This window comes from Urocitellus parryii, chromosome 8 (genome assembly GCF_045843805.1).
Source record: "Urocitellus parryii isolate mUroPar1 chromosome 8, mUroPar1.hap1, whole genome shotgun sequence".
Taxonomy (NCBI): Eukaryota; Metazoa; Chordata; class Mammalia; order Rodentia; family Sciuridae; genus Urocitellus; species Urocitellus parryii.
In genome coordinates this window covers 1,414,797-1,427,013 of record NC_135538.1, presented here as the reverse complement: position 1 = coordinate 1,427,013, position 12,217 = coordinate 1,414,797, and the positions used below count along the sequence as shown (strand labels likewise).

General features: G+C 59.3%; 1 protein-coding gene across 1 annotated transcript; it reads right to left on the bottom strand.

The window, feature by feature from the left end:
* Positions 1-3,064: 3,064 nt before the first annotated feature.
* Positions 3,065-12,005, bottom strand: Dact2 (dishevelled binding antagonist of beta catenin 2). Its single transcript, XM_026414567.1, has 4 exons — positions 11,775-12,005; positions 6,608-6,740; positions 5,389-5,661; positions 3,065-4,755 (listed from the first exon to the last, which is right to left on the bottom strand). Exons 1-4 carry the CDS (start codon positions 12,003-12,005, stop codon positions 3,065-3,067), a joined length of 2,328 nt encoding a protein of 775 aa, XP_026270352.1.
* Positions 12,006-12,217: the final 212 nt, after the last annotated feature.

Below are 12,217 nucleotides of genomic sequence, written 5' to 3'. Positions count from 1 at the left end.
GAGAGGAAGAATATGAACAGAGAAAAAAATAAAGACATAAGAATATCACAAAACGGCAAAACACCAATCATATATCCTTGTCCTCCACACACTGATGCATAAAATACATCCTGTTCCAAATATGGCAGAGAGATTAGTGAATCAAAAAATAAAATAAAATGAATCTTGCTGGAAAGCCGCACTGTCTCTCAGTGTTCGACAGTTTCTCAGCCCCCTCTCAGATGTCTCTCGGGATCACCAGACCCAGATCAGTCCTCCCAACCCAGTCTCTACCCCACTGATCTGGTCTTCAGTCACCTCAGGCTCGGCCACCTGCAGTCCCAAGACCTCAGTGCTGCTCCTACTTGCAGAGGGACCACCAGACACACTCATGCCAAGGAGCAACCCGGGATGCAGCAGCAAGACAAGGGCCACCAGCTCCCTCAGCAGGAAGACCCCAGGCTCCCCAAACCCGCAGGCACCCACCCTGGACCTGCAGGTCCCAGCTGGAGTCCCCAGGCAGAGGCTCTGGTGGTGGTAAACCTGCTGGCACCCAGGCCCCAGGCCCTGGCTGGTGTCCCCAAGTGGGTGCAGCCACCTGCAGCCAAACCCGGAGTCTCCCCACAGCAGTTCTCTAGGCCGCGGTGGCAGGGGAAGTGGCAGGGGAAGTGGCAGTGGTTGCTGCAGCAGGCAGTGGGTCAGCAGCAGCGGTGGGGGCAATGGCAGCTGTGGGGGCCATCTCCGGGGGTCAACAGCAGTGTGGGCCTCAGTTGCCTGGGGGCCACGGTTTCTTCTGGGCAGCAGCAACCAGACAGAAGACCTCCAGCGACCTCAGGCTGGCCGCAGCGGAGTCGGAGGAAGCAGCAGTGGGGGTAGCGGTGCAGGTGGCGGTTACTTACTTACTTTGATTCTCGGAGCTCGCTTTGTTTTTATTTATTTATTTAGCTAAAATATTTTATTTCAGTCATGCTAGAAGCTACAAAGGATTTCTCATGGCCAGAAGGTGAATCCTCAGCTCTCAGCAGGAGGGATGAGTGAGTTCCTCTGCCTCTGGATGCGCCCATTGGTGCCTCCCTGAGTCCCCACGTCACAGGCCACAGCCTGCTGGGTCTCCTCACTGCGAATGGCCACCCATGTCTGTCTGGAAGATAACCACACTGGTGGAAGCTGCTCTCAGGCCGATGGATGCATGGACGGTGTCCTGTGCCACATTCGTCTCACGCTTGTTCTGGGCACTCTGCCCTGAGTCCCTCAGGACACTCCTGTGGGGGGATTGAGACACAGTCCCCACCCCAGATGCCCCTCTTGGTCATTTCCTGCTGCTTGGCCATCGCATCCCTCTGGCCCATGCTGCTCAGAGTTGAGGCCCTGCCTCCTGGGGATCCCACTGCATGTCCTTGATGCCGTCAGGATGGTCCTGCCTGGCGTCCCCCTCGCCCACTTTAGTAAGTGTCCCTGGAACACTTTTCCTTAATGACAGGCAGTAGAGAGAGAGAGGAAGGAGGGTGGACAGGAGAGGGCAAGCTGCTGAGGGAGACAGACAGACACCCAGCGGGCAGGGCAAGGGGAAGGCCGCTCCTGGCTGCTCTGCACTGTGGTCACTGAGGACCCTTTCTGCCCACTGGTTTGGGGTGGTGTGGTGTTCTGGCTGGTTTTCAGGGCTGTGGACAGGCCTGCAGGCTGGGGCAGGGGGCACCTGAATGATCAGGAGTCCGGCCGGCTCTCCAGGGGGATGAGCAGAGAGGCTGAGCCTCCCAAACCCTCCGCACTCCCCTCTGCAGTGCCTGCATGGGAGCCTGCTCAGTGACAGCCTGCCTTCCGGAGGTGACAGGTGACACAGGACAGGACACGCCTCACAAAGAGCAGGAGGGGTGCACTTTCCAGGTGGTTCACTGGAAGCTTCGTGAAAGCCCCAGTAGATGCTACAGCAGATGTCCAGTGAGCAGAAGGAGCCACCACCTCCCCAGGATGCCCAGCTGGGGACACAGCGCCCCCCAGCACCGTGTGGACTTGCCCAGGGCCCCGGCGACAAGGCCAGGACGACCAGCTGCCTCGGTGGCCTCGCAGGCTAGGTCCTGGCAGAGCCAGTTTCCCATCACCCGGGGCCCACAGGAGGAGAGCTGGACCGTGCGTCTTGGAATGGCCCGCACAGGAAGCCGGGCAGGAAGGACGGGAGGTCCTCTTTTCAATTCTAAGATGCAAATCAACTTTTACAGTGTGAGGCCCTTCAGACTGTACCCAAAGCTGGCTGCTTGTTCCAGGAATATTTGACAACTGGGATAAATCTACTAGTATTTTCAGTAGTTTTCTTAAGAGCTTCTTCCCAAAATTAGGAAGGGGGGTCCGGAAGTGTGAGGACTTTGGTGCCCCCAACTCTTTTCCAGCTCTGGGCCAGGGTGCACTTTGGAGCAGCCTGTGATGGCCCAGACAAAGCCTGGTGTGGGCTGTGCAGACTGGGACACTCACGGAGCAGCTCAGTTAGTCTCCTTTCTCCTTGAGAGGCCGAGGGGAGTTTTCTTTGGAAAAAACCCACACCCAAAGGAAGTCGTTTTCCCACCGTGCCTGGACGCCGAGGGGACCCTGCTCCCACCAGGTCTCTCCTGCCCTCCAGGCCAGCGCAGGAAGGAGGCGCTCTCGGAGCACCTGGGGCCTGCCGCACAGGGACCAGGCTGCGGGTCAAGGAGACGCGTGCTTCTCCAGGCGAGGACAATGGCAAACTGGGGTTTATTCACACGGAGAGCTTCACATGAGCTCCAGTTCACAGCGGCACCAGCAGAGAGTTGGCCACATTCCTACAATAATGGTCTCTGGAGGGATGGCTGAGGCTGAAGTGGGTCAAGGGAGGAAAGCAACCACTGGACTACAGGATGGAGACGTCAGAGGGGCTGCTGGCAGAGGCCACTTGTGTCCTCTGTGACTTCACAGTTCTCCTGAGTCTGCTGGGAAGAAAGATCTCCCCACAGAGCATGCAGCCATGTCCCAAGGCCAGGGCCTCCCAGGGCTCCTCCAGTGGCCACTCAGGAGTGAAGCCAACCTGCAAACCCACACCTGTCCACGCAGAGGGACGGGCCATCAGGAGCCTGCCTTACACCATGGTCATGACCTTCAGGGCGGCCGGCTGGAACCTGCGGATCTTTTTCTTCAGGGCCCTGGAGGCTTTGATGCGGCACAGCTTGGGCACCGGGGGTAGGGGAGGCCTTGCACCCACGGGGGCCCGTGGGGGCTGCTGGGGGACTGCCCGGGGCCAGGCCAGCTCCCCCTGCCTGGCAGCCGCGACGTCCACTCCCAGGCGGCGGCTGTGGCTCTGGAAGCAGTCCTCCGAGTCGCTGCTGCTGGACTCCCCGTCCCCGAAGCGGTTGGCAGTGTGGTCGCTGGCCGCCTCCTCGCTGCTCTCCGCAATGGTGGACTGCAGCAGCGAGGCGCACTCTGCTGAGCACTCCGCGGAGTCCGACTGGCTCCTGGAGCAGGCGTCCTGGCGGGCCAGCGTGGGCCGGCCCTGGGCCTGTAGGCCACCTGCTCTCCTGGCCGGGGACCTCGAGGGCCCCAGGCTGGGCTCCTGAGCACTGGCCAGATGGGCCTCGGCTGAGATCTCCACGGTGGACTGCCACCTGCGCTGCTTCCTCCTGGCGGCTGCACAAAGTGGGGCTGTCTCCAAGGAGGACAGGGCTTGGGACGGTGCCCGGTAGCTTTCCCGCTGGGCCACCAACAGAGGGACGAAGAAGGGCACAGGGTACAGAGTGGACTCAGAACAGGACCGTCCAGGAGCAACCCCAGCCAGCCCAGGCCTCCTCCTGAGCCCTCCCTCCTGGGGCCTGTGTGTGGGGCCACACTCTGGGGACAGCTGGGGGGCAGCGTGGACACCCCAAGGTCTCTCTGGCAGCAGTGGCGCCTGGTTCCCAAGCCTCGGCGTCTTGTCGCTGGCCTTCCTCCTGACCTTCACAGGCTTGGTCTTGGGGTGGCCCGTCTTCAGCCCCATCCGGGAGGCTTCGCTGGCGGTGCAAGGTGGGTGGACAAGATGGCCTGGGGCTCTAGGGGGACTTCCACAGTCCACGCTCCCAGAAGAGGACGAGATGCCTGGGCTGCAGTCTCCATGGGGCTGCTGTGCCTGGGGGCAGGGAGAGGGGCCCACAGAGGTCTCCCCGAAGGCACAGAGGTTCCAGGGCTCGGGGCCCTTCTCCCGGGGGTGTCTGGGGGACTGGGTGTGCAGGAGCGGTGCGGGTTCCTGCTGCCCGTCTCCACTGCTGGCCCTGCTCTGAGCTGCCACTCCCAGATCCCCTCTCGCTGGGGAACAGGCCAGCTTCGCAGGCCAACCTCCACTGCCCAGTCTCTGGGCATCGGGCTTCTTGGGGGATGGGGATGCTTCACGTCCTGGGGGTCCCTGCTCCCCACCAGGTCCCCTGGACGCGGCCTCTTGGCTTCGCAGACGCAGCAGCCTGTCAATGTAAGCTCCCGCTGGGCCAGCCTCAAGGACTGGTGCTGCTGGGGTGGTGCTCAGATCCCTGGGGCCCAAAAGAGGGCTCCTGGGGGGCAAATGGCCATCGAGTGGCGGGGTCTCCTGAGTCAGTGCGAACAGCGGGCTCTGCAGGGCCACTGCGTGCAGGGGGCTGGGGTACAGGTACACCTCCCGGCCCCCCCTGGACACCAGGTCACGCTGGTACTTGGGGTCCAGCTTGGGGGATGGCACATCCATCCCCTGGCAGAGGTGAGAGGGGGGTGTGGCCTCCTGGTCAACTCTCCGGAGCCCCACGTCCACTGGGAGGACGCGTTCGAGATCTCCTGGAACAGAACACCGTGAACAAGGGCATCAGTGACCAGGAGTTCACTGACATGGCCTGCGGGGGCTCATCCGCAGGACCTCCGCACCACCCGGGGACGTCAGGCGTGAGGGCAGTCTGGCCGTGGGCGCCTGCTCTTCCTCCATGGCCCTCAGTCCCTGTCCACAGTGAGCTCAGGCCCTTGCTTTGAGTCTGCAGGCTGCGGGGGCCGAGGGTCTGCAGCAGCTCACGTTCCACAGGTGGCGCACTGCGGCGCCTTCACCAGGAGAGCCACGGCTGGCACCAAACTCCGTCTCACACCGAAATAGAAGGAGGCCGAATGGCATCTTCCCTTTTTTTGGATCAGGGAGGAAGCTAAGGGGGAGTAGGCTCATCTCTCCACCTTCCCCAACCTCAGGCAGACCAGAGGGTTTGGAAGGATGGCCTTTTGACTTTCTGATATGCGTTTTAAGTCCTAAGGAAACCCACACATTAGGAGACTAGGACAGCGTGTCCATCATGCCCAGATGCAGACATTGGATTGCTCCTCTCCCTGCAGGGCAGTGCCCAGACAACCCCAGGGGGTCTCTGCTCCATCCCTAGCAGGTGTGAACAGGCCGTCCTTGGCTGCGCCCACCCCTTCTGGCTCTCTCACCTGTAGACACTGGCCTGGGCCGGAACATGCCTCTGGGCTGGCCAGTGTCCTCTCCACTGTCCAGGAGCCTGCCACTCTCTTTGATGGGCTGGGGTCTCCATGCTGGCACAGTGGTCTCATCAGCAGACCGAGGTCGCCAGTCCCCCATGTTGGGCCTGACCATGGAGACTGCAGGCAGCAGACTGCACAGGGAGGGGGACAGGCGGTCACTGCACACTGAGGCACAGGAGGTGGACAGAGAGCAGGAGCCCGCATCACTCAGCTCGTAGAAGCCTGGACAGAGCAGACATATGCAGGTCAGTGTGCCCCGGGCAGTGGATTCTGCCTGAGGACCCCGGGTTCCTCTCCCTCTCACTCCTCCAGGGCCAGGGGGGGGCCTGCAGAACCTTCCAGCAGCTGTGAGCACCGTGGGAAGGGCAGAACCGCCTCACCGGCCCCCACCCTCCCTGCCCTGGCCAGCAGTTCCGACAGCTGTGGTAGCTGCCCCATGGAAGGGGAGGTCTCTTCCGCAGGTCCAGCCCGAGCCAGGCCTTAGGCATCTCCCCGTCCCCCCAGCGCCTGCGAGGGGTGATTTCAGGACACCTCTGCCCTGGGCCATGGGAGGCACCACACAGCCCGGCCGGGCTGGAAAGCGTGGTGGCCGGCAGCACCGGTCCTGCCCCACGCTGCCACTGGAACCTCCCAACAGTGATCTGAAGACAGACCTGTTCCAGTGCGGCCTGGGATGGAGGCGAAAGTGACCAGAGCCACAGAGACTGTGGCTGACCCCTGTGGCCTCTGAGATGTGGTGGGAAGGGGACTTCCCTGTCCCCTTGGACATGCTGTGCAGACCTGAGGCTGACAAGTTTGTGGACTGGAAGGCGTGGGTGTCCTCCCTGCGACTGCCCAGCCAAGCAGAGCTGACGGCTGAGCCAAGGGAGAAGCTCAGGGTCCCGTCCAAGGCAAACTGCTGCCACACGCGGGTGCACACGGAGCTGTACCTCCCCTCACAGCGCCTTGCTTGGTCCTCTCTGATGACATGGGCTTTCTCAGGCCTCCAGCTGCCACCTAACTTCCAGATCAGCCGGACCACAGGCCCAGGGCCAGCACTGCTCACCAGTTCAGACAAGGTCCCCAAGAGGGGTGTGGGCACATGGTGTCACTCTGATGCCCACCAGCCTCTGCAGCCCCTGGGGGGCAGGCCTGCAGGCAGCCCCTCCCACAGCCCTGGCCCTCCTACCTGAGCTGGGCCTGCTGTCGCTGTCAGGGACCTCGACAGAAGACCTGTGCACACCCAGCTGCAGCTCACTGATCTGCTGGTCCAGCTGGTCCAGGTGGGTCTGCAGCCCAGTGTCCTGCCGTCGTAGCTGGGACTAAGAAGCAAAAAAAAAAAAAAAAAAAAGAAAGTTGAGCAGGTGCAGAAATGAGGCTCTGTGGGCAGAAAGGCGACTGCAAGGCAGCATCTGCGCTGGGGGGTTCCTCACGGTGGCTGCCCCTCACTCAGGCTGAGCCACGTCTGTGCTACTGGCACACACTGAACGAGGCACACATAAACCACTCTCCTCCAACGCAGACTTGTAAAACGCTTTGCGATTTCCAGTAAGGCTATTCCTCCTCAGGGGAGGCAGGAAAGCAGCTCCCTGGGAGGGTGGAGCAGCACAAGGACCCCATCTCCGAGCACCCACCGGGAGACATTCACCCTGCTGCTCCAGGTAAGAATTCACCCCCAATTACAGTGACCCTCACAGCAGCCCCTGGGGAGACACAGCTGGGGATGGTGAATCTGTGCCCTCCTGCCACCTTCCCAGGGTAGAATGTCCCCAGGAAGAGAAGAGACATCCTGCATCCTGCCTCCCTTCCCTTTCCCGAGAGATGGCTCTGGTTGCCACAGGTTTGAGAGAATTCAGGGAAGAGACTCTCAGCCAGGGCCTCGGGCACCACAAGAGACAAAGAGATCATTCGACTTGCATGAAAGAAATGGTGGGGTCTTCACTGGAGAAGGGGAACTCTGATCTGCCCACAGAGGCTGTCTCCTCCAGCCGGGCACCTGGTAGCCACGTGGGTTCTTAGGAGCATTAACCACATGTGTGTGTCCACCTGCCCACCTGACCTGCCACGAACACACTCTACGTACACAGGTGAATACCATACATGCCTGTATCCATGGCTCTACATCATCTGGCACTGAGAAGTTAGTAAATGTTGACTTCTCTCAATTACAGAATCTCAGCGTGTTTTCCAGGCTGACTGCATTTCAAATAATTGATAAATGGGTTTATCCTAAGAAAGTGACGGATTGCATTTCTTTGGGGTATGACTTCAGTGATTTCAGCATTACAAGAAATCTTCACAAGGGGAAGGAGGGAGTCACAATGCCCTGCTCACAGGACAGGATTACTTCTGCAGAGATTTCCCAGTCCTGACTGACAACCCCTGCATCACCCCAGGTGAGGTGACACACAGCTTGGGGGGGACGATGTAAGTCAGCTTAGCTTTTCTTCCAGGAGACAAATCAGAGGTCCTGGAACAACCTCCCAGGTCTGAATGGAGTCTCCAAGCCACAATATCATCTGTAAACAGGAGCGTGGCAAAACCAGCCTTGAGCTGAACAGAACTCTGTGCTTCCAGAACCACCAGACTGGTCCAAGTGTCCTGGTGTCCCAGCATGCCCATTGTCACGATAGCAAAATGTTTCCCAGCACTACCAAAAAAGCCCTGCAGCACAGACAGGCTCAGCCCCGTGACCTTCTTGAAAAAACAAAACAAGAAAGATTTACTGAAGGCCCAGCGTGTATCTGTCTTGCGAATGATTTTTCTTTCCTGTCCTAAAGCCACACAGGCTCCTCTCTACGGTCTCATTTCATCTCTAAAAGCATCTACCTCTCCTCAATCACGACTTCCCCTGCCTTCTAGGGAGGCAGCCTGCGGACCCGAGGGCCTCCCCTCCACCTGCAGCCCTTCGCCACAGTCTGCCCGGCGTCTGCGTTGGGGCTAGCTGCTTTGTGATCAACCCTGCTGGCCAGCCTTCGCAGGCTGGTATCCGACTCTGGTCAAGGCACACAGATGACTCATCACGTCCCTCCAGCGGGGCCACCACTCAGGCTCACACCACCCTGCTAGCCCTTTCCACCGTCCCTGACTGACTTGGGGTTCCTTGGCTGTGCTTCCTTCCTCTTTCAGGCCACGGCCCTTTGTGCTCCAAGGTGACATGCTACGAGGGCTGGCCTGGCCCTGCAAGCCCAGCCCAGAGCACTCTCCGTGGCAGCAGGCCACAGCCGGTCAGCTCTCACTCTCACTGTAGGACTTCAGGCCCACTTGGGGCCATGCTTCTCAAGACATGCTGGGGGCTCTTGGGTCAGAGTGCCTGACCCCTGGTCGGGGGCTGGTCAGGCAGGACATGGCACCTGGGTGGACCACCCAGGGTCCCAGGGTAATCACCTGGCACACCTGCAGATCCTGGGCTTGCCAGCCTGGAGCCGGGATGTTAATAATAGCCCAGGGGCAGAACCATTTCCCAGACCTGGAAAAGTCAGGCTGTCTATCCCAGGTGGTTCTCTAAAAATGAGATCTGGCTAAGCCCTTTCTTTGAAACGCTGACTTTATGGCCCACAGGAAATTATCTAAGCTGCACTTGCTTTGCCCTCCCCATCAACAGTTCTGCATTGTAGTCATCACAAAATTGTATTCACGGAGCAGAAATTAAAAGTGCCTTAAATCTCAGGCTCTAGCGATGGTATCTAAACCACTTCCTTTCTTTCCTTGAAGGCTAAGAATGTACAATGGCAATATTTTATGCATGAAGGACACAGCTATGGCCCTTGTCCTGTAGAGGGGTAAACATCACCACTGAGTTAAAAAGGGCTCCATCAATCAATAGCCAAGGAGCCCGGGTTCCCTGATGGGACTCATGGACAACAGTACTGTGACCTGGGGAAGCCCGGCAGGTCTTGTGGACGCCTGCCCTCAGCCTTGATCTTGAGCAAGCTCTCAACCCTTCCTAGGCTCTCTGAGCATCACATTGGCACTCACAGCTGTGGGGCCCACTCCTGCAGCTCGGAACCCAGGAGCCTGCCCAGCAGGAAGGACTCGCTGCGACTACCACGTTTAGAGCAAGTTGTGACCAGCACAGCCAGCCGGGGGACGTCCTCCAGGGTGAGACCTCACTGTGTCCCCATGCGGTTTCCTGGCTTCCCTCCAGGGGCACAGCACTGGTGGCAGAGGTCTTCAGGCCCCTCCCGGGTCACCAGTGGGGGACATCTTTCTACTTAGGTGCTGCTGTGGGGGCTCAACCTTACAGGAACGAGAGTGGCAGCCACTGACTGGGAAGGACCAACGCTCTTGAAGACACGGACAGGTAGAGCATCCCTAGTTCTGCCCAGATTGGCTGAGCTACTGCCACCTGCCGGGGTCAGAGGGCACAGGGGCCATTAGCATAGAAACCTGGAAGAGGATGAAATAAATACTGAAATCTCTCCTTTTGTTCCATAAACAAAAGTCACTGGTGGATTGATTCAGCAGAGCGTTCTCTGCATCTCTGTGACCTGTGACACTCCACTCAGTGTGAGGTGGAGCTCATCTGACACGTTGCTGCTTCTCAGACAGTTTAATCCCTAGGAACGCTAGAGCACGTTCTCACTTGAGAATTCCTGCAGGATAAGGCTGCTGCTCCAGAGAGACGCTCTTCCTGTCCTCACACCTGGAGGTCGACCTAGGCCAGGTGAAGCCAGGGAGGGGCGGGCAGCTGGTTACTGGAGTGTTTAGCGGCTGGACTAAAGCCTTGGATTGTTTCCTTCATTACAGAACTAGTATCACTCCTAATTGTTTTCCCTGTAAGAAAAATGTAAAAGTGTTAAGCACTGGCTGATGTCACCCAAAGTCAATTATCCTTCTCTTTTGATCACATAATCCGTTCCAAGAACAAAGTTTCAAGTCAGAGTCTGCATGTTCCTTCTGGTCCCCACATTAAAAAAAAAAGAAAATTAAACAAAAACCTGTTTGATCTCTTCCAAAAGGCTACTTGTAATTAGAGGCCCCGAGTCCACAGCTTGATTGGTGTGTTACTGAGGCCAGGTTAATCATCAGCCACACCCCCACCTCCTTGAGAACATTCACGCGTGCGTGCAACACTGTGTGTGCCTGGCTGAGGCCATGCAGAAGCCAAGACACAGCTGGGCACTAACCCACACGCAGGGCCCCGGGGGTCAGCAGGTGCTGGAACAGTGTGAAGGAGCCACTGCCGGCCAGCTCCTTCCTCTCCTGTGGGGCAGCTGGTGCAGAGAGAGGCTGCAGGGTTAGGGGACAGGCCCCCTCTGGCAGGCTTCACCTGTGTCTGGCAGCAAGGGAAGGTAACAGGAGTCCAGGGAGGTGTCTCCAGTCACTGGACTTCCTGATTCTTTAATCCAGAAGCATTTGCCCCGTTAAGGACACAAATGAGCTAAGCTGATTGGAACGCTGCTGAGGCCTCCTGGGGAGGCCTGTTGAAGAGGGTGACTTTTAACAGGACAGATTGGATTTCCAATGTAAAAGAAACTCCACTTGGAAAAATAGGGGTAACTCAAACAGACATCGTGTATAGCATTTTAATTGATGTTTAAAAAAATATTGCAATACTGTAAAACTCTTTTGTTTTCAATAAATTAAATGAAATTATACACAATAGTCATAACCCAAAGAGTAGTAACTGGAGTATCTTCAAGGGTATAACAAGGAATTGGCCTCTTGGGGAGTTCAGGCAACACACAGGGTAGAGAAAGCTTCAAGGGTTTGGCTCCCACCTCCTCTTTATGGCTCAGGTTGCCTGTTACGGGAAAGATGCCCTCCTCAGACATAGTCAGACACAGGACTTCCCCCACCTGTTTCCTTATGGCGGCGGGACCCCTTTCAATCTGAGCACAGTCCAGGCCGGACACCATTCAACCTGAGCACACGTCCAGGCTGGACCCTATTCAAGCTGAGCACACATCCAGGACGGTTCAGAGCGCGCTCTGCACTATTGTCCCTAACCCAGCGCAGCACAGGAAGGACCAGGTACCCTGGGATAAGGCCAGGATGCACAGGCAACTCCAGCCAGGGCAAATGAAGGCACTGGAGTCCTCCCAGAGCAGCACTGCAACCCGGGCGTGAAGGCAACCCCAATTGGGTCTGCGTGGGACGCATGTAGCGGGTGCGCTTCCCACGCAAGCGGGGCGAGGACGGGCGGTTCCTCCCGCTGCTCCCAGGATCGCAACCCGCGGCCGGTTACCCCTACGCACCTACGCACCCGGCCTGCAGGTCCCACTCCGTTGGCACAGAGCTGCATCCCAGTTAAGCACAAGGACGGCCCCCTCGGCCCATCAGACAGCCCCTCGCCCTCTGCCCATCCCGGCCGCCGCCTGCGCAGGTAAAAGCGCTTCCGGACCGGCCCTTACCAGCTGCTCTTGCAGAGCGGCCAGCGCCGCCTCCAGCCGCAGCTCCTGGCCGCTGGGGCCGCGGGGACCAGCGGGCGCGGGCTGCATGGCCAGGGCACCCTGCACTCGCGCCTGCTGCGCAGCGCGCAGCCCCCGCAGCTCGTGCAGCCCAGCCAGCGCCGCGCGCAGCCTCGCGCCCACTCTGCGGCGGTCCCAGCCCGCAGGTCCCGGGGGGCCGCCCGGCGCCCACATCCCGCCGCCGCGCCTCTGAGCCTGCGGACCGCGGCGCGCGCTGTGGCGTCTCCTCTCCCCGCCCCGCTCCGCAGGTCGCCAAGGTGGAGAGGGACCTATCGCTGGCCGCGGGGGGCGGTGTCTGCAACGCCCCAGGTCACAGCGGCCGCCCCCAGCCCTCCCTGGCAGCCCCAGGGAGCTGGGCTGCTGGGGGTCTGCGCCCGATCCCCGCG